At 38.6% G+C, this 22458-nt stretch overlaps 1 protein-coding gene across 1 annotated transcript in view; it reads right to left on the bottom strand.

Annotated features, from left to right (window-relative positions):
* SASS6 (SAS-6 centriolar assembly protein) overlaps positions 1-22458 on the bottom strand; it is a 30917-nt gene that overhangs the window by 6929 nt on the left and 1530 nt on the right. The window contains exons 2-14 of the mRNA XM_067538388.1: positions 20982-21042; positions 19302-19381; positions 18106-18210; positions 17308-17479; positions 16302-16379; positions 15062-15181; positions 14754-14945; positions 14290-14484; positions 5999-6088; positions 5727-5906; positions 4525-4606; positions 2235-2368; positions 370-495 (exon numbers count right to left, since the gene is read on the bottom strand). Coding sequence (XP_067394489.1) covers positions 370-495; positions 2235-2368; positions 4525-4606; positions 5727-5906; positions 5999-6088; positions 14290-14484; positions 14754-14945; positions 15062-15181; positions 16302-16379; positions 17308-17479; positions 18106-18210; positions 19302-19381; positions 20982-21042 — 1615 coding nt within the window. The remainder of the gene's footprint in view (positions 1-369; positions 496-2234; positions 2369-4524; positions 4607-5726; positions 5907-5998; positions 6089-14289; positions 14485-14753; positions 14946-15061; positions 15182-16301; positions 16380-17307; positions 17480-18105; positions 18211-19301; positions 19382-20981; positions 21043-22458) is intronic.

Below are 22458 nucleotides of genomic sequence, written 5' to 3'. Positions count from 1 at the left end.
GTGTGGTATATTAGACTAAAAAAGCAGGAGGGTAAGTGCCAGGAATTCTCATGTTCTAGGTTTAACTCTAGAACTAGTTTGCTGTGTAGCTTTTGTCCAGAGGGGAATTCGTGACAAGGTGGAAAATACCTCACAGGAGAGTCATGAATATTAGGATTTGTAAAGTGCTTTGAAGATGCCAAGTGTTATTACCATTATTATAGTTAGTGCTTATAGCCAAATTCTGGCTGTCAGCACAAAAACCTTATCTCATGGCATATAAATACAAATTATGTTGTTAATTTTTGGAAATATCCAATTAAGTCATTGTTCAAAAATGTATGGATAAAAATGTGTGTGTTGAGCATAAAAGTAAAAGTAAATGCCTGCCTTTGGTCCTGAAACCTGATGGTTGGCACTTTTCACAGGTGCTGTTTCTGGAAAGTTTTGGAAAGCACATACAGGAGAGATGGGGTAACAGAATCCTGAGCTAGTAAAAGGGAGTCTGTTGTCAAGCTGTAAGAGAGAAAAATAAAATGTATAAAAGAAAAAGGTAAATGGCAGTGCAACAGTAGAAGATCAAAATCTATGCCTCTCTAGTTCCAGCTATTTCTCTCTCGCTCTTATTTTTTAAAAGTAGAGTTCAGTTAAAGTAGAAACCAGAAGTTCAAGAGCACTGAACAGGGACTCAAGGGACTTGATTCTATTCCCAGCTCTGCCACTGGCCTGCTGGGTGTCCTTAGGCAGGCCATGTCACCTCTTGGTATCTCAGCTTCCACATCTGTAAAATGAGAATAATGATACGGACTTCCTTTGTAATGCATTTAGAGATCCGCTACTTAAAAGCTAGATATTAGTATTAATCTTAGTGGGTAATCACAACTGGCAGGCTTCAATGAGCATTTAATTTCACTGAGCCTAGATGTACAGTTTAAAACTGATCTTTGTAGTCACAAAATATTACTGCAAGTTAGTCACTATAATGTATAAACAAAGTACAGAGAAAAACAACTTGTTTTCCTATGCTTACATTCTTAAAAGGAATATTGTAGAAAGTGAATGGATATTAGACAAGGTAAGCATTCTTTTTACTAGCACTAAACCACCGGATTTGACTAATATACTCTGATTGCACAGTCACATAGAGCTCTTTGCATCAAAGAGAAAATATAGTAATGTAAACATTTTTTAGATTAAATGGCTGCAGATCTACAGTCCTTACTTACTGGAAAGGGAATAGAACAATAGATAAGTAAAACCTGCTAGCTGAGGTAAAATGGGCACGTGCTATATAACTGGAACCAAAAAAATAATAACCAAATAAACACTGATTGATAGATTTGAGAGCTCCTTGAAAGCATTGTACCACATATCAAGAGCCAACAAGCTACTTTAAATTTAGCCTCTTTCAACAAGGGCATTTTACAAGAATTTTTTACTCCTCACTAGCCCTAAATTAAAAAGCCATGTTAAATAATGACTATCTGGAACCTTTATTAGTAACCATTTTTAGAAGCTGAAGTATGAAGATGCCAACTAGTAAGACAAACCCGCACTTTTTTCTTATACAATTTCTATTATTGTTGTAACACTTTTCTTTTTCCATCTGTTTTGATATTATAACCTCTAATCTCATGTTAGATTTGAAAGTGAAAGGGACTTTCGGCATGTAGTTCTATTTTTATCAGGTTACCAGAAGCTCTAGATCCTCCAGGCAGGGGAAAAAATACCTACACATCCCCCTTCCCCCTAGTAAATAACTGGTAGTTATATAAACAGCAACCCAAAATGCTTTATGACTTCTGCTTAGCAGCATCTCCAGCATATGTTATATAACCTACCTTTCTATTCACTATATGATTTCTGGTTTTGGTGTAAGTGCAGTGCGAATGACTTACTAGTTTGAGAAGGACATTGACTCATTTTAGAGAAGGATCTTAAGAATATTAGACATTTGTAGATGCATACAGTCACACTTAGTAAGCAGATGCCATTGAACTAGCCCAAATGGGTAACACAAATCTGTACATTTTATGTTGTTTATTCAAGACTGAGAATTTAGGAAGTTCTTACTATGATGCTAGTGATTTTGGTGCATCTATTAACAGCAGTGCACAACATGATGAGAAAAATTCACTAATAAGACAAAAGGAATACCAAGGCATTTCTCCTAGGTACTGTAAGCACTTCATTTGGTGTGTATCTATTTCTAAATGTTCAGAAAGTACCAAGTTTTATCAACTTGGAGATCTTACCATATTGTGAGGAGAAGTGCCAGTTCTCATACCGTCATTACTTGAATGTATAGGTGGAATGGTAGAAGTTCCCAACATCTGTTGCTTTCTTGACATCTGAATTTCATTCAGTTGCTTATTTAACCATGTGATTACTATATAGAAAAGGAGTTAGACAAATTTTCAAGCATTTTGTTTTCCATCCTTTTATTAGTACTATAAATCTAACACAAATTACTATAGAACAGTGTTTCTCAATTGGTGTTCCGTGGAACATTAGGGTTCCGCGGGAACACTGTTAGGGTTCCGTGAGCAGCTGTTCTCTGCGCCACGGAAAAAGGGAAGATGTCCTGGATTTTTTGGCAGAGGGTATCGAGTATAAGTGTAATTTAATTTATATTTAACAGAGAAACGCTGACCTAGTTTGTATATAATTTGCTTATTTCTACTTTTTTTTGGCCCCATATGTAAAAATACTGTTAAGAGTTTGGGGGGTTCCCCAATTATTTATCAAGTTCAAAAGGGTTCCGTGGCCAAATTTAATTGAGAAACACTGCTATAGAAGCACATCAAGAAATCATATCAATGATTCTTTTTCATGTTATATTAGTGAACAAAACGTAATTTGGAAGTCCCGGTCTCTTACACCCTCTCCCCTCCAAAACATTTTCCCTCTAGCTTCAGTACCAGACTCCTTGTCCTGTCCCAATCTGCTCCCTTGGCTGCAGGAACAGCACAGCCCCTCTGCATTGAAGTCAGGCAGCAGGATCACAAACCACAATGAGGAGCATTGACAGACAGTCTCTGTGCTCAGTTCCTGTGCCTGGCATCACAGTGGCCTGCAACAACCAGGAGAATTGAAAGGAAAGTCCTGCATGACCCTGCAGCCCTGGGCTGAAGGGAGCATGCTCAGTGCAGATGAATCTTTGGAGAGTTTATCTGCCAACTCCAACAAGTCTCTGCTGAGTATGTGCAAACAGACTTTTCAAAGGCTTATAACTTGGCCAATTCAGGCATTTTTTTCCCTCTTCAAGAACAGCAAACCCCATCCAGGGCAACCTCCTCAGCCACATTTCAAACCCTTGCTCTACACGGAAGGGCCAGAGTTCAATAAAAATAAGATTTTTTAACATGGCCAAAACAAATGTATTTTCCCCTAATTCTATTCTCAGGAAGGACTGAACCATTTATGCTGGCAGGGAGAAGAAGGGGGGAGTCAGCCTGAAGCAGTCACCCACTATTGAAATCTCAGCCTGAACAGTTAAAGTTTGGAAAAGTTATAAGCAACTGAAAATAGGACCTTATAAGCAGCACTGGGCAACCTTAACTATATGTGTTGCTACCAGATCTGCCTGTAATAAATACAAGAGATTAGTGCCTAAACAGAGTGGTTAGATTTTTCCAGCAGCAGAAAACATTCCCACCCCCAAGTCCCATCTCTCAGATGACAGATTAACTTTTTCCTTCAACCAGTAGATGGCTTTAAAAAAAAAAAAAAAAAAAAAAAATCAGGTCACCTTAAAGAGCATAATCATCTTTCAAATTTCCATTATGATTACTTAATTTTTCATAAACAGCAACACAGAGTATTAATTAGAATATATACATTATAGGGAGGTAAACATGTAATATTTAGAGACCATGGAGCTGGATTTAAAGTTCACTGAGTTCAATATTCTTTTGATTGTGCTGCAGAAAGAGTAAGACCCCAAACCTGTAGGATATCTACAAACATATTTAACTTTAAGCAGGTAAACAGTTTCATTGACCTTAGTGGAAGGGAAAGCTTACATGCTTAATGTTAAATATGTTTGTAGATATCTGTTTGTAGATAGCATAAGCATGCGTATTAGTAGCATGCAGGATTGGAGCCTACATTTTCAAAGCATCAATTTGTAATTTAGCGTGCAATTCTTGTTTTAACTCATGCAGTCATGTGGCTTAAATTTAGAATCACATGTAAACCTTCTCAAATTCAAAACTGTAACACTTGGAAAGTTATAAGGAAAATTCTGTTTTATGTGAACAACCACATCAAGCAAATTAGGGCTATTATAATATACTGAAAACATGAGCTGAGGGGTTACTAATTGTTTGATCCTTGTGTGCTGTGCGGGGGGGGGGGGGGGGGGGGGCAGAGGAGTGGGGCAGGAAATTGCAAGTATGCTATAATGAAGTGAGCAATCTGTGCTATTAGCATTTGCAAGTTAAGCCATTTCTGCTTTCACTATATAGCTTCAAGAAGTAGTAAAATGTTTTTAATACAAAAACAAGAAAAGACAGACCTAAAGAAGGAATCCTGCAAACCTACCATTTTCATTAGTTTTTAGCAGCTGCTTGCTTTCTTCCAGTTTTTGTACTGCAGTTTCTAACTGTTCTTGCAACTTGCATACCTGAAATGTTTCCATACTAATTATTTTAAGCATAATCAGGAAATGTCAATAATTAAAAACTGAATAATAGTGTAAATAAATATCAATGACCTAGAAGTAAAATTGATCTTAAAGGGACACAGATTACTTAGATTCAAAATTAATCATAGTACAAAAAGATCCTTATTTTCTTGGGATTGATTTCAAATGCACAGATGTCAGTTAGAATTGGACACCTATTTATGCCTCTGAAAAACTGCTCTCTCAACTTTTACCTGTTTCTGCAATTCAGAAGTATGTTGATTCACAGTTTTGTACACTCAGTTGTATTTGCTGAACATTTCATACTCTGTAAAATCTGGCCCCATACAAATATAGCATCCTCTCTTTATTTGTATCCAAAGGGGTAACAAGGTGAAGAGTTTTCATTGTTGGAGTTAGGTTTAGCAAATCTTTTAATAAAAATTAACAGTAACTACAATCTGAGATGGCCCTGAACCCCTGCTTTCTCTGCTGGAAGTTCAGTCCAGATACAAAGTATATAGTTCCAAACCACATTCATGAAGTGTCTGTGGGTTTTTTTATTTAAAACATGCAAGAGAACCAGAAAGTGAACTGACCAGTATGTTTTCATTCTCCGAGATAAATAAAATACAAAATGCGAACAAAGCATAAAGAGAGGAAGAAACTTAGATTTTTAAAAAAGTCTTTCACTTTTATCAAAATAATTTTAGTAATACAAGAAACGCTCTAAAAATAAAGATTTTTTTAAAATCTGAAAACGTGTTTAGGTCAAAAGCATGTTGAATCCAAACAATTAAGCTTATAGTTATATTAACTATTTAAAAAATATTGGACTTAACAATTCAAGCTAAATGTAGGGCTTTTACTAACATTTATTGAGCGTTTTACCTGAACTGGGCTCTCTATTTCCTCTATGCTATAATCAAGGAGAAAAATACATTACACTAACATTTGCCAGAATTCTGTTTCAATAAACCATTTCATAAATGGGTAAAGTCATTCAGTTTTATAGACAGCAATTCAAGGCCCTGCTCCTGCAAACACTTAAATGCACACACAACTTTAAGCACATGCATAAGTGGTTATAGCACTAAAGTTTAAGATATTGAATTGTTACCTCTTGCTCTTTTATTCGAAGAGATTGTCCAGTCTCCTGCAATTCCCTCTGCTCTTTCTGTAGTTTCTCTTCTTTTTCAGCCAAGAGTTTTTCTTGCTGAATTGTTACCGTATTTTTCAATTTCAATTTACTCATTAGAGTTTTCAAATCTCCTTGTAACTTCTTGATAATTTCATTAGCCTATTAAACAGAGTAATTTCTAAATTGAACAACAATGCATAAAACTAAATGAAGAAATCCCATGATTAGGACAATTTCATGTTTAAACAAACCTTAATAAGTTCAGCAGATAAGGACTTGATTGTTGCTTCAAGTTTTCCTATATGAATTTGTTTCTTCTCTGTATTTTCTTCCAGTATCACCTTCAAAAAATCAAAGTTTTACATTAGCAAGGTTTTGTGCGTCAAAAAAAAAAAAAAAAAAAAAAAAAAAGCATAATACTTAAATCTGATTTATATCAAACTCATTAAAATTTGCGTTAGGACAGATTTGTTCACCCTGTGCAGTCACTATTGTTCTTCAAGATGTGTCCCCCTATGGATGCTCCACTTCAAGTGTGCATGCACCCATGCACCTTCCAATTGGAGATTTTAGGTTGCAGTGCCTGTTTGGCCTGTACATGCACTCTTCTATGCCTTGTGCTCTGCATCGTGGCTAAATATAGCTGCACAGAAGATCCACTCTCAGTTCCTTCTCAACCACAAAGCTCCATAGCAGAGAATTCTGAAGCAGAGGACAAAGAGGTCAAGTGGTGGAGCATCCATAGGGGGACATCTCAAAGAAGTAGTTACTGAACAGGATGAGTAACCTCTCCTTCTTTGAATAGGCTGCTCCACTTCAAGTGACTACTGAGCAGTACCCTCTAAGGAGGGGAGCGGCTTCGGAGTTGAATCAGAGATTGAAGACAGTACATTAGAACCAAACAGCATCAGAGGCTTAGTCATGAATTACTGCATAATGTTCAGAAAAGGTGTGTATGGAAGTCCAAGTTGTGGCTCTACATATCTCAGCAATGGGAACATTCTTAAGGCAGGCTATTTAAGTAGAAAGATATCTAATTGAATGGGAATACTCTGGAAGGAAGCTGGAGATCTTTAGTCTGATAACAAAATGTAATACAGCCAGATATCCATGTACAAAGTCTTTGCTTGGAAACTGGAAATTCCTTAGATCTTCTACAATAGACAAAAAAACAACCCAGGACATTTTCTAAATGGCTTTGACCTGTCCAAGTAAAAGGTTAATGCCCTCCTCATATTGAGTGTATATAATGCCTCATCCTCCTTATTCAGGTGTGAAAGAAAACCGGAAGATGAATAGATTGGTTAATGTGCAAGTCAGATGACAGCTTTGATAAGAATTTGGGATGTGGTTGCAATGTAACCTTGTCCTTGAGGGATACTGCAAAACAGGGATAAGCCATCAGACTCCCAATCTCTCCAACTCTTTGAACAGAAATAAAGATTACCAAGAAGATAAGATAGATAAGTCAAGAAATGAACATAGAATCATAGAAGATTAGGGCTGCAAAGGACCTCAGGGGGTCATCTAGTCCAACCCCCTGCTCAAAACAGGACCAACCCCAACAATTTCATCCCAGCCAGGGCTTTGTCAAAACAGGTTTAAAAAACCTCTAAGGATGGAGGTTCCACCACCTCCCTAGGTAACCCATTCTAGGGATTCACCATCCCCCCAAGAAAAATGTTTTTCCTAATATCCAACCTAGACCTCCCCCATGGCAACTTGAGACCACTGCTCCTCGTTCTGTCATTTGCCACCACTGAACAGCCTAGCTCCATCCTCTTTGGAAGCCCCCCCCTTCAGGTAGTTGAAGGTCGCTATCAAAACCTGCCTCTTCTCTTCTGCAGACTAAATAAGCCCAGTTCCTTCAGCCTCTCCTCATAAGTCATGTGACCCAGCCTACTAATAATTTTTATTGCCCACCGCTGGACTCTCTCTAATTTGTCCACATCCTTCCTGTAGTGGAGGGCCCAAAACTGGACACAATATTCCAGATGTGGCCTCGCCAGTGCCAAATAGAGGGGAATAATCACTTCCCTCGGACTGCTGGCAATGCTTCTAATAATGCAGCCCAGTATATGCAGTTAGTCTTCTTGGCAACAAGGGTACACTATAGACTCATATATCCAGCTTCTTGTCCACTGTAACCCCCAGGTCCTTCTCTGCAGAACTGCTGCTTAGCCAGTCAATCCCCAGTCTGTACCGGTGCATAGGATTCTTCTGTTCTATGTGCAGGACTCTGCACTTGTCCTTGTTGAACCTCCTCAGATTTCTTTTGGTCCAATCCTCCAATTTGTCAGGTAACTCTGTATCCTATTCCTACCCTCCAGGGTATCTACCACTTCTCCCAGCTTAGTGTCATTCACAAACTTGCTGAGGGTGCAATCCACCCCATCATCCAGATCAGTAATGAAGATGTTGAACAAAAATGGTCTGAGGACCGACCCTTGGGACACTCAACTTGATACTGGCTGCCAACTAGACATTGAGCCGTTGATCACTACCCATTAAGCATGACAATCCAGCCAGCTTTCTATCCACATTATAGTCCATTCATCCAATCCATTAGCTTCTTTAGCTTGCTGACAAGCTTTAGCTTTAGACAATTCTTTAGCTTGCTGACAAGAATACTGTGGGAGACTGTATCAAAAGCTTTGCTAAATTCAAGGTATATCACATCCACCGCCTTCCCCACATCCACAGAGCCAGTCATCTCATCACAGAAGGCAATCAGGTTGGTCAGGCATGACTTGCCCTTGATGAATCCATGCTGACTGTTCCTGATTATCTTTCTCTTCTCCAAGTGCTTCAAAATGGATTCCTTGAGGACCTGCTCCAAGATTTTTCTGGGGACTGAGGTGACGCTGACTGGTCTGTAGTTCCCCGGATCCTCCTCCTTCCCTTTTTTAAAGATGGGCACTATATTTGCCTTTTTCCAATCATCTGGGACCTCCCCCGACCACCACAAGTTTTCAAAGGTAATGGCCAATGGCTCTGCAATCACATATGCCAACTCCCTCAGCACCCTCGGATGCATTGCATCCAACCCCATGGAATTGTGCATGTCCAGCTTTTCTAAATAGTCCGGAACGTGTTCTTTCACCACTGAGGGCTGCTCACCTCCTTCCCATACTGTGCTGCACAGTGCAGTAGTCTGGAAGCGGACCTTGTCTGTGAAGACCAAGGTAAAAAAAGCATTGAGTACTTCAGCTTCTTCCACATTATCCCTCATTAGATTGCCATTGGCTCAAAGGGAAGTCTTGTAAAGCAATTAAAACTAAGCTGAGGTCCCAGACTGGGGCAGGACAGTTGGAGTCATGGAAAGAGATTCCCTAACCCCTTGAGAAACCTTACAATCATCAGATGTGTGTTCACTGAAAAGCCCTCCACCAGGAAATGGAATCCATAATAGCTGCCCAGTGTACCCTAAGGGAACTTAAAAACAAACCTGTCTTCAGTTCTAGAATGTAATCTAGTATATCTGACAGCAAAGAGGACGCAGATGAATAGTGTCTTAAGTCACATCCGTGGCTGAATCTCATCTATTTTTGTAGGTAAGTATTACACGTAGACTGCTCCCCATTATGTAACATTACTCTTCTCACTTCCTCAGAATAGGTCATTTCTAACCCTGTGAATCAGCAATCAGCCATGCTTTGAGGTGAAAAGCCCCAAGGTTGGGGTGAAGAATTTGACTGACATCCTGAGACAGAAGATGAGGAATGGTCTGGAGAGTGACTGGTTGACAAGCAGCCAACTGGATGAGGTAAGGAAACCATGTCTGTCTTGGCCATGTTAGAACCACCAGAATAACTCTGGCCTTGTCTTTACTTATCTTGTTCAATGGCTTGGATATTAGAGGAGTTGGAGAAAACACATACAACAGACCCGACATCCTGCAAAGGAGAAAGACTTCTCCCAAGGAATGGTGGCCCAATCCGTCCATCCCCCAAGTAGAATTGAAAGCACTTCTTGTTTCTGGCCATAACAAACAGGTCTACCTATGGGATGCCCAAACACTGAAATATGCAGTGGAGTACAATCCCCCATTCATGATCCTGACAGAAGCATCCGCTGGAGGTATCCATGGTGATGTTTCAAATGCCAGGATGGTAAGCTGTTGAAATACTGATGTGACTTCATACACACCAATTTCAGAGTCTCACTGCCTCGGCGCAGAGGGATGGTGATCTCACTGTCCCTTGATGGTGGACATAAAACATGCATGATGTATTGGTTATCATGATCTTCACATATTTGCCCAGATCAATGGCATAAAATGGAGACAAGCATTCATGAATGTCCTGAACACCAGTAATTTGATGTGTAGTGTTGATGTGCCCTGAGCAGTTAGCGTGGAGATGTACTCCCCATCCCAAAGGGATGCATCTGTTCTAATTATGGCTGTTGGAGAGGACTACCAGTTCTATTCATTCTCTCTGAAGCACCTGGCATTGGCCACTCTCGGAAGACGGGAAAATGGGCTAGATGGACCATTGGTCTGACCCAGAATGGCTGTTCTTATGAGATGGCTGAGCAAAGGGGACTTCTAAACAAATGTTGTGAGGGTCTTTCCACTAGTCAAGGGTCTTCTTCATAATAGTAGGAACCAAGAATAGTTCGTTCAAGCTGTGTTTGCTCAGTGAATAAACAGTTCTGTGCCACTCAGGGAGGCAGCACATGTGTAATCTTGCATAGCTTATCATAAAAGTACCAGCTGCCATATGCTCCAACTGAAGACAGTTTTTGACCAGTGTCTGGAGACTGAATTAGGTAGGGTTGTAAACCTGTGCATTGGGAGGTAGGCATCAGCTGCTAATGCACGGAGATAAGTTCCTATGAACTCTAGTCTGTGTCAAGGTAAACTTCTGAACATCTAAGTGCAGTCCCAAGCCAAAAAACAATGCTATGGCCTTTTGCATAGCCACCGAGGTTTCTCTGTAGGTGTGTCCCCTTTAGCAGCCAATTGTCAAGATATGGGAATATTAGGATTTCTATTCTGCAAAGCCGCCATCACTAACAGAACCTTCAAAGCACTCTGGAAGCAGAAGAGAAACCAAATGGAAGCACTCTTTATTGAAAATGGTTTTGACCCTTCTGAGGGAAGGGTGAATCATTATATGGAAATATGCACCTGATTGGTTCTCATCCCTTGACCTATCCCCCAGGTCCAATAACAGTATTATTGCTGCAAGTGTTACCATTTTGAATTTCTGTATCCTCAGAAACTTATTGAGAAGCCTTAGATCTAGAATGAGTCTCCACCTGCCTCTCTTTTTTGGAACCAGTGAGTACCTGGAATAAAACCCCTTCCATCTCTCTCATACAAAACTAGTTATACAGCACCTAAGTTCAAATGGAAGTCTATTTCCTATTTTAGAGATGCTTGTGAGAGGGGTCCCTGAAAAGGGATGGGGAAGGGAAGGGAAGTAAAGAGGATGGAGTATCCTGCTGATATGATCTCTAAAACCCACTCGTCTGAATGATACACTCCCTCCCAAGCTTGTTGGAAGTGAAAAAGGCAGTCCCCAAAGTGAAGAAGCCATGTGAACCATTGCAGCTGGTAAGAAGAAGGAGAGGTAACTCAGAACCTCAACCACCTTATCAAAATTGGGTTTTTTTGGTGATGAGGTTTGCAAGGTTGATTCCTGTACAGCAGAGGGTCTTTCTGGAACGTGTCTCTTTCATTGATTGAGGTTCATAGGGCCCCTGGTAGCTGCAGAACTGAACAGGATAAGATCTCTGCACTGTCTGGGACTTACTAAATTTTGTGGTTGTGTAAATTCCCAAGGAATGCATATTGACCCTGGAATCTTTTAATGTGTGCAGAGACTTGTTGGTATTCTCTACAAACATTTTTAAACCGTCAAAAGGAAAGGTCCTTGACCTTGCTCTGAAACTCAGAGATGAAACCAAGAGGTCCTTCTCATGACTACCACTGTAGAAACAAACAGAGTGAGCAGCTATGTCAGCTGCATCCAGAGAGGCCTGCAAGGATGTTCTGGGAATGTAATGATTCTTGTAATGATTGACTGAAATTGGTTCCTCTGTTCTGGTGGCAGATGCTCAATAAACAAATTGAACTCTATAGCTGGTGTGATTATATTTCACTATCAATGCCTGATACTTGGAGATTTTAAATAATGGAGTCACAGTCAAATATAATTTGCAACCCAAATAAATCAAGACACTTCTGATCTTTATAGTATAGCACTGATTTAGCGTTGTGCTGGCTTCCACGTTTATTTACAGCCTCAACAACTAGGGAGTTGGGAGAGGGATGAGAAAAATTCCAAATCTTTAGATGGAATCTAATGTTTCTTAGGAGCCCTTTTACAGGTAGGTAGTATTGTCACTGGGGTATGCCAGATTACTTTTGCAGGAGCAGCAGAGCCTCATTAATAGGTACTACAATTTGGGCAAATGAAGCTGTATGCAGAATAATCTAGCAGTTTATGTTGTGATTCCTTAAACTCGTCAAGTGATATTTGTAAGGAGACCACTCTTCTTTCAATGAAGTCCTGGAACTGTTTGAAATCATCAGCCTGGGATGATGGTGAAGAAATGTTTTTAGCAGGGTAACCTCATTGTCTGCTCTCGCCTCCTGCACCTCGAAAGTCTCTCCTTGTGGTTCAAGGCCTTCAGGATGGAGGGGACTGTTTACCCTTATCATGGCAATGAGTGATGCGAGGGGTCCTAGAGAATTATTGGCAGTATGCCCTCAGAGATCCCGGCACAGCCATTGAGGGTGTCCATGCAGTATATGTGGAGGTATTCACAAATGCTCATACCACTAAGATGGAACTTAAGGGTGTCTTTCTCAAATATGTTCCATCTCCCTAGCAGGCTCCAGAATAATCTGAGTGAGGAGAGGAACTCTGAACCTAAATTTAAGAAACCAGTGAGGAATTCCCATCATCATCACTTTGTAGAGGTGGAGCACCAGTAGAAAAAGGTGGTGACTCTGTTGGTACTGGGTGAACATCTTGAGACCCAGAAGTCCTCGGTGCCGATCAAAGGGGAGTCGGGCATCTTTGTAACTGTGAGGTGTTGTGAAAATCTGAACTCCTGCAGTGCCGACACGGTGATCGATACTGATGCTGCAGCCTGAGCAGAGGTGATTATGATGGTACTGTAGGCTTTATGCACTACAAAGAGCGACCACTAGATGATAGTCTGATCTTCTGCAGTACAGAAATAGAAGATACCACAAGCCTGGTTAATCCTACAAGGATCTTTTAAGTACTAACTTAGAAGAGATAGTCTTCTCCTTGTCACCTCAATCTTCTGACAGTGCCAATGATCCCTTAGATTCTTTGGGTTTAGTGGTGCTCACAGTACTTGAGAAATCAGCAGTCTCATGGGTATTGGAGTTGGGAACTGATGGACACAGAAGTAGTTGTCTCAATCGGCAACCAGTGTTTCTTTGAAGCAGATTCCCTTCCTAGCGAATCTGAGCTCTGTTTCCTAGAGTCTTTTTGAGAGGATTTTTTAGTTTTCCTCTTAGAAGCTGTAAGGGAGTGTTACGCCAAAGTGGTTGAGGACCTCAAATTTGCTTGGAGACCAGTGTATGGAGGCAGGGTCTTCCGACCTAGTTCACAAGCTGGACAGAGGGAACTCTCCATCACAAAACTCAATTTAATCTCCTGATTTTTTCTGGCTCTTGATTTTAACATTTGATTTTTAATTTTTTTTGGGGGGCGGGGGGGGGAGGGGAGGGAAGATATGGATGAGTGACTTCCCAAGGCAATGGATGCACTGGAAGTGCCCATCATTCATCGGGGTAGCCTCCCAGCATGAAAGGTGTTTAAAAGCCGATGAGCTGGGCACACCCTCCCAGCAACCTAGTGTTCCTCGCAGGGGGAAAAAAATTAAAATTAAAAGGACAAACAGTCCTTACCAAAAATAAAATAATTACTACTACTACCACCACCACAACTAGCTACCTAAGTAAAACTACAAAAAAAAACTAGTTGAGGTAAGCTCAACTCGAACACTCCTGAAGTTCCATCTCAGGCCAAGGTGGTGGACAAGGAACAGTTTGCCCATGCAGCTCTATATAACCACAGTGCAGAGCATGAGGCAGAATAGCACACGTGTGGGCCAAATGTGCCCTGCTACCTAAAATCTCTAATAAAAGATTCATGGGGCACATACACACTTGAAGTTGAGCACACATAAGGACACTACTAGAAGAATCACCTCGCTAATTTTCACATCACTAATCCAGTTTTTAAACATAGAAAACTCAGTTTCATATGTCAGCAAAGATCTAATAGTAAGAGATTATTACTTTTACAAAATATATTAGTGTACATTTACTTACTGTTGGACCATGAAGTATTATAATTGTTAACTAAACTACATTGGTCAAAATGAGTCAAATATATTTTGCAACGCTGTAACCTTAATTTTTTAAATCATGGTAGATCTACTTGCCACTTCACAAAATCTGCTGATCCACAATAGCCCAGTTGTGAACAACAATTAAAGCATGATTCTACAGTACTTTAGAAATAGTGCATTTAGAAACTAATGGAACCTTTTGTTCTTGTGTTGCATCTAATACTTCTTTTGTCCTAATAATTAGCTGGTCTTTATCTTTGATCTCTTGTTCCAAAACAGCAACCCGTGTTTGTAGCTGATTAATGTGTTTCTCTTTTTCATGGCATTCAGCATCCAGGGTAGTATTCTCCCGACGCAATGACAGCACTTCTTGCTTTGCTCTCTGGCACTCCTAAAATGTTTGAAAGAAATATTGTTTAAATAAAACAAACACTGCACTAACTTAAGTTTGAATAAGCATATCTAACTCTTAACCCAGGTTATAAATAAGACAATATAAAAAGTTAATGAAAATGAAGACTTCAGAACCTGAAGTATGTATTCCCACTATCTGAACATCTGCAGTATTCTCAACTGATCACACTGTATATTGTATGAGTATATTGACAGTGTTATCCCTATAAAAATATAGATTTGAAAATACAAATGAACATTCCATACATCTTCTATCCCAGAAAGTTTTGCTTTAAGTTCTCTAATTGTGGAATCTCCTTTGTATCTCCTTTCTGTTAGATCCTTGTTGGCAATCTCTAGTTCTGATAGTCGATTCTGAAGCTGTTGGATACTTCTCTGATGCAAACTTTCCAATTCCTTTTTCTGTTGTTCATGTTGTTGTTGGTTCTGAGTCTGCACCTATAATGAAAAGATAAATTGGAAAACAAAGCAAGAAGTGCTTCAGTGAACCTAACCTTAAACTAAAAAACTACTAAATGTGTATGATTTGTTTGTTTCTCTTTTGGTTCTCATACCTGGAGAGCTTTTTCTTTCTCATTTGTCAATTCCTGAGCATGTTTATTTGTTAGCGTTGTTGTATGTGATGTCCATTCACTTCTCAACTTATCTAATTCCCGGCTCTTTTCTGACAAGCTCTGTGTTGGTTGAGACAGCATAAAGAATCTTGAAAAATATATATTATACTGAATAATATTTTGCACTATATTGTGATTTTCATCTGCAGAGCTCAAAGTGCTCTACAGAAAATTAACGGAATCTTCACACTACCCAGTGATGTATATCTCAGTTTTGCAGATGGAAATTAGAGGGTAATCAAACAATGCTGGTAAAGGAATCATAATTCCCAATCTTATGCTCTAACCGCTACATGGTAGTCTCTCCTATCAAGTAGAAATAAGGGTAAACACACTCAACAGCCATGCCATAGAACTGTAAATACAATCTTTTCAATAGGAAAGCATCTTGGTAGCATTTTTCTTTTACATTTGCAATGACAAGTGTACAGCAGTTCCAAGTCTATAAAAATTACAAAAAAAGGAATTAGATAATATGTTTTAAAAATTTCAACTGCCTGACAAGCCCACAGAAGAAGAAGAAAAAAAAAAACGGAATATAAAGGCTCTTTATCCTTAACTCAAGAACTGCCAAAGTGCTGTCTGTGTAGTTTTACAGTATAACTCACAGCTATCATCCTCTTTAAAATGGAAGTGAAACCACTACTGGACCCACCATCCATCTTAAATAGAATTTTAGAACATACACACCCACAATTTTAATCCTATTTTTCTTTGCTTCATACATCACACAAAAGTAAGGGGTTTTGAATTATCTTTATTGTGTGGCACACATTTCAATGTAGAAAGTCTTATGAACTACTTATTCTCCTATTTCTGATCACAATGTTCTAATGGCAATTGCTTACAGGGAAAAGTAAAGTGTTTTTAGTGTGATGTTTTGACCTTTCTTCAGAACAGCTCATCATGCTGGCTATTTTTGCACTTCACCTCCTTCTGCATGCCCAGACCTCTACTGGCCACTAGCAGTAAATGCTCCACAGGCCACAACATTCAAAATAAATGCACAGATATAAGATTAGATACGAAACAAGAAAAGACAGTATTTTACAAAGCGGTCTAAACTGGACCCTACTGAAATTCTCAATTTATAATACATTTTTGCATGCGGTATGCTATAGAAAACTCAAAACACTGAACACTTGTTATGCCAAAGACAGGAAGACGTAACATCAGTTACCTGCTGTATGTAGCTCAGCTGTCTAGTAAGGTCATCTTCAGTTTTTTTAAACTTTTGTTCCAACAACAACTTTTCTTCCTACGTATAATTGACATTTTAAATCAATATAATCTTATTTTCAATTTAAAAACATTTAGCATTGTATTCCATTATTTCAGCAATACATTCTATTGTCCAAAAATACATGTCCATTACACTAGTAGCAAAGTCTTCTCAAAACAGCCTAAATACTGAATAATAATATTTCACAAACCCTAAAATTGAATTTATTTTCCCCAAAATTTCCCCAAGAAAATAGGATCTTTGCAGAAAGACTATTGTTTAAAAAGGAGTTGCATTAACACCTAGATAAGGGTTAAGATGTTAATCTTTAACCTTTTCTTTTAGAAATAGTTTATGTTAAAGAGGCAGTTTACAATTACATTGCACTAAAATAGAAAGACAAATATTACATGCGAAGAAGTTAGTAGGAAGTGGATTGCAGGCTGAGGATTGAGATCATTGTTCATTTCACATTATTTAAACCTGATATGCTACCAAATACATCAACTTCACTTTCCAATCTACAAACAGCAAATGAAATCCCACTGAACTCAAGAAGGCTCTGTATTTACACAAAGGTATGCATGTACAGATCCAACAGCAGGATCAAAGCCCATAATTTTACAGTATTTCAGTCTTGCATTGGACAGACGATCAGCACAAAGCCATGAGGCAACCGATAGTGAGAGGCTCATTTAACTCAACAATTGCATTGCCACATTCACCACACATCTAAAGTCTCTATTTTCTGCTAATTCAGATAATCATATTTAGTTTTAAATAGACATAGGTCTATGATATTTTTATCCTTAGAGAGAGTATTGATTTAATTATAAAACATATATCTAAATAACTATATGCAAAGCCACAACATGAATTAAAATTAGCCACAAAAAACCATTCCACATCATTAAGTGTTTAGAGGATCAGGGTCTAATTAGGAATATTGCAAATCTAGTCTTACCTTAATACATTTCAAACAGATTGCTAAAAACTTCTTTATTTCTGCATCATTTCCTGGCAGGAATTTTAGTGAGAGATGTGTAAGATGTTTAAATGGGTTTGTCTCCACTACATTTAAAAAAGCTGGTGTGTGATCTAAAACAGATGCTGAAGAAACTAATTGCAGCAAAAACCTAAAAACAAAATAGTACAACCACATTTAGTACATACCTTTGTTTACCAAAACTGTTATCTGTAAATTCCACCATCTCTTTATAAAATAATAATCACTAAGGCACTTATCACGCAACTGGCTCTACATAGATCCAGAAGCACCACCTGCTTGGAGGATTCAGTTGTAAAATCAGGGCCTAAATCTTTACTGACTTAATGTTATGTTAACATAAAAGGGACTCCAAGACTGCAACAGTATTTTCACATAAATATCATATAATGCCAGCACCAAAAATATTCCTGCATGCAAAATAAATAAATGAATATGTAGTTTTTGCTTTTTCTGAGATTTTATAAAAGTGAGTCACTCATATTACAAATAAAAATACCCTAAAGATGCATGCACTTTAGAAGAACTTAATGAAAATAAAACACACTGGATAAGGGACAACATTTTCAGAGGCACTGAAGTGAAAATTCTCATTTTCAAAAATGAAATACGCACTTGAAGTCTAAGTTCCATTGACTTTCCTTGGTCTTATGTTGCTTCTTGAGAGTGCTTGGCTTGTTCTGTGTGTGTGTTTTGTGTAAGGATTTTTTTTTTTTTTTTTTAAAGTTGGTAATGTGGTACCAAAATATTATTTACCTGGGGGTATCTTTGTTTTGTTCCTGAATGCACTGTTGAAGTAGATCTATAAATTTTTGCGGAAAAGCAGAGAAATCTACCAAAAGACCTTGTTGGCATTTTAAACTGCATAAAGAGAGAAAAAATTAAAATCTTTCAAATTAAAATCATCTTTGAGCACACTATATTATATAGGGTTAACAATTACTTGGATAAATGTATTAAATAAGGGCCTTAACAATGTAAACTCTTTTAGGCAGGAACTTTCTCTTATTGTGTGTATATACATTAAGCCTAGCATAATGGAGCAGATAGGACTATGGCCTCTAGGATTTACTAGAAATAAGTTTGGGATTTTTTCCTCCTTTTTAACTGCCACTCTATATTGAGCAAAGATTTTCATTGAGCTGTCCACATTGAGGTCTTTTTCCTGAGTTATTACAATTAAACTGAGACCCAACAAAGTGATGATCCAAAATATACCTTTAATTGAATCGCCCAATTCTGTGAACCCTTACTCATAGAAATAATCCTTGCTTTTGAGAGTAATCCAATTGAAATGCTTGCAAATATTCATAGACACCCAGAAAAGGTTTTAGGGATACAAAAGTAGGAGGCAGTGTGGTCTAGTGGATAGGGTACCAGACTGAAAAATCAGGAAACCAGGTTTCCATCATTGCCCTGAATGACTTTGGACAAGTCACTTCACCTCCCTATTCCTCAGTTTTCCAGCTATACACAGAGGAGAATGACACTACAGTAGAACCTCAGATTTATGAACACCAGAGTTATGAATTGACCAGTCAACCACACACCTCATTTGGAACCGAAAGTATACAGCAGCAGAGACCAAATAAAAAAATAAAGCAAATACAGTACCGTGTTAAACATAAACTACTAAAAAAAGAGAAAGCAGCATTTTTCTTCTGCATAACACAGCTTTGAAACCTTACTACGTCAATGTTCAGTTATAAACTTCCTCTACATTTTGTTCAGTTACAAACATTTCAGATTTATGAACAACTTCCATTCCTGAGGTGTTCGTAACTCTGACATTCCACTGTATCTTCTTTGATAAAGTACTAAGCAATCTTCAGCAGAAAATGCAATAAGAGCCAAGTTCTATTATTTGATTGTCAAGCAGAACTTTTTAAAATTAAAAAATTATCCATCCATTCTTAATGTTTTATAAACAGCACATTAACTTAACAACTTACCTTTGAAATTCTTCTTCAGATATAACAAGGTTATAAAGAAAAAAGGGGTCAGTATCATCAGTCAACTGGACAACTAAGTCCTAAAAATAAACATTTTTAAAGGTCATTATTTTAAACATTATAAACCGATTAATATATTCAGACAATACACAAAAATGTTTTAACTTTCTACAGCAAATAAGAGATACCTATGACCGCTAAGAGTGAAAAAACATTATTTATATTGCATTGTAATGCAATTTCTATTTTAAGTATTACAGAAGATAGAATGCCACCTCCCACAAAGATCCTAATTTTAAAGCAAAGCAGCTTAAACTTTCAGCAGCCAAAGATTTCCAAAGCAAAGGTATAATTGATTGTATGGTCCTGTTCCAAGTACCAATGATAAATATGGACTGTATTAAAAATAGAACAGAAACCAATGGAAGGTAACCACCAACAGACCAACTAACTACTAAGGGTGAGTTTCGGTGCTGCAGCTCTTAGAGGCATAGCACAGAACACACAGCCCTGATGGAGAGAGAGCGATGAGGGTTTTAAACCAGTGGTTCTCAACCTTTTTTCATTTGCAAACCCCTAAACATTTTACATTGAGGTGCCTGTCTGTACATATAGTTGAATTCTGTTTAGTCAGTTTTCAGTCTAAGGGCTTGTCTTCACTTACCTCAGAGATTTGGCAGCAGTCGACCGGCGTTACACAAGCTACACAAAAAACTTGCGTAACTCCCGTCAACTTCTCTGTTTCTGTTCTGCGCGCCGTCTTCACTGCACTGCACCGACGGAAACCGCGTTCCCGTCGCCGCAGTGCTACGCCACTTGAGAAGGTGGTCTTAATATGTCGATTTCTGGATCGACTTGAGCGGGTCTTCACCAATCACTCAGTCGATCCAGAGAAGTCGATCTGACGGCAGCGAATTTGCCGCCGTCAGTGAAGACATAGCCTAAGTCTTTTGCAGACCCCACAGATATGCTCCATAGACCCCCACTTGGGACCTGGGCTTTTAAAGTCCCTTTTCATTGCTGTGACCCTTTTATCCAGCATAAAAAGAGACTGGAGAAAGGGTGAGAATTTCCCCGTGATTTAAAAAAAAAAAAAAAAAAAAAAAAAAAAGTAAGTATGTCAAAGATGTTTAGGAATAACATGAGGCCTTTGTCTTGCAATAGGCAAAACGATGCTATGATGATGGACTACATATATTCCAAAAAAAAAAAATCTAGAGCAGCTATCTATAAAAATTACAATGTATTACCTTCACCATATCATGAAGTGCTTTTTTTAATTAAAGAGAAAAGGGAATTGTGTGAAATTCAGACAACACATCTTTTTAATCAACAACAGTTTAGAATTCTAAAATAAAAGAGTCAAACATAAAGAAGATGGGTCATTGCTGGAAAATAACTCTGTTGCTAGCCATGGGCTCTCTAAACTGTTGTGGTTATCAACCCTCAAATGCATCATGTGTTACTAAGACCTATGAAACTGTAAAACTGAGATAAAGGGCTAATAAGGCAAGGAAAAAACCTAACCCAACAAATGCAAACAAACACGAATACTAATAAAGACCAGACTTTTAAGACCCTAACCTGCTAAAAACCCAGATGTGGTAAAACTTCATTTTGCTATCTTTGCTACTGCTATCAGTAAGATATTTAAAATACTTAAAGAAGAACACCACACACCTTTCTATGAACAGGATTAGAAGTTGATTGTAGCTCAATCCTCACTCGAACATTTATCCTCCTATGTAACAAATATGCAACTGTAAAGTACTAGAAACAATTCAAGAACTCATTCTTCAATTATTTAAAAAATTATTTAATTTTATACCAGATAAAAATAATGTATCTTAAAAGAAAAATGTAGATCAAATGTCAAGAAAGCATTCATAACAATGAGGACTAAAAGATTGTAGCATACCATCCCAAGTGAAATATTGTAAGTGCTGTGACTATTATAGGTGGAGCTGGTAGTACCATCTATACTTTAAGGGTACCAACACTTCACATTATAACACTATGTTTTCAGTTGCTTATAACTTTGCCCAACTTTAAGGATTCTGGCTGAAATTTCCCAGGCCAGATACCGGCCTAAAGGCTGAATTTTCGTTGGATAGTTTCAGCAAACATGTAGCAGCCATTTTCAAGAATGAGATTAGGGAAAAGTTTACTGTTTTGTCTATATTAAAAAAATTCTTACACCCACCGCATTGAGAAGCTTTAGAGCTTCCATGCTTTGGAGCAAGGGCTTGAAATTTGACAGGGATGTACTTATCACCATCCCTATGAAAAACTAAATTGGCCAACTTATAAACCCCTAAAAAATTTCATTTTGCACATGCTCAGAGACTTGTTAGAGTTTGTTAGTTAAATTCTCCAAAGTTCCTATACACAATGAGCTGGATTTTCTTTGCAGTTGCTGTGGGTCCCAGTGGTGACAGGCCCAATAACTGAAAGGAGGAAGACTCTCCTGTGTTCTCAATGCTCCACCTGCTGGTGCCCAGGCAGCATGGAGAGAGAAAGAAGCTACCTTACTCAAATGCAGAGGGAACTAGAGCTGGACCAGGATGGGGCAGCAGAAGTAATAGTCTGGGACAAGGAACGGGGGTATATGAGGGAAGGGGAACCTGAAATTAGATGAGGTGCTTGGGGGAATGCAAATTTGGGACAAGGAGGCTGATGAGAGACTGGCATGAGGATCCCAGGGAGGGAGACTTGGAACCAAGAGAGGGGCAATACTGGGATTGGCTAAGAGTGGGGATTGAGAGGAGGGAAGGCTGAGGAGCTAGGTTAGTGGAGGATGAGGGAGGAAGAGAAGTCTGGGACTCAGACAGGCTGGAGGGTGCACAGGCAGAAGGGTCTGTGGCCACAAGGTTCTCTAGAACCTGATGGAACTCAAGATTCCTGAGTCTCAGCATTCTTCTGCTGTAAGCAAACATCTATTAAATTCACTGGCAAAGGATCTCTCATCCACCCTCTCATGGCTGTTCCACATACAGAGTATGACAACCTACTACTTCTATAAATTACTACTCTGAGCTCAAGTGAAACAGGATTGTAATGTGAATCTATAGTTTCTAACCCTGCTGATGAACCATATGGAAGCTAATGTGTCACCATATGATGAAATTTCTGCTTTTCCAGTTAGCTTGTTTTTTAA

Source organism: Emydura macquarii, unplaced genomic scaffold (assembly GCF_026122565.2).
Source record: "Emydura macquarii macquarii isolate MOO-44397 ecotype Brisbane River unplaced genomic scaffold, CSIRO-AGI_Emac_v2 contig_480, whole genome shotgun sequence".
Classification (NCBI taxonomy): domain Eukaryota; kingdom Metazoa; phylum Chordata; order Testudines; family Chelidae; genus Emydura; species Emydura macquarii.
This window is presented reverse-complemented; position numbering and strand designations above follow the sequence as displayed.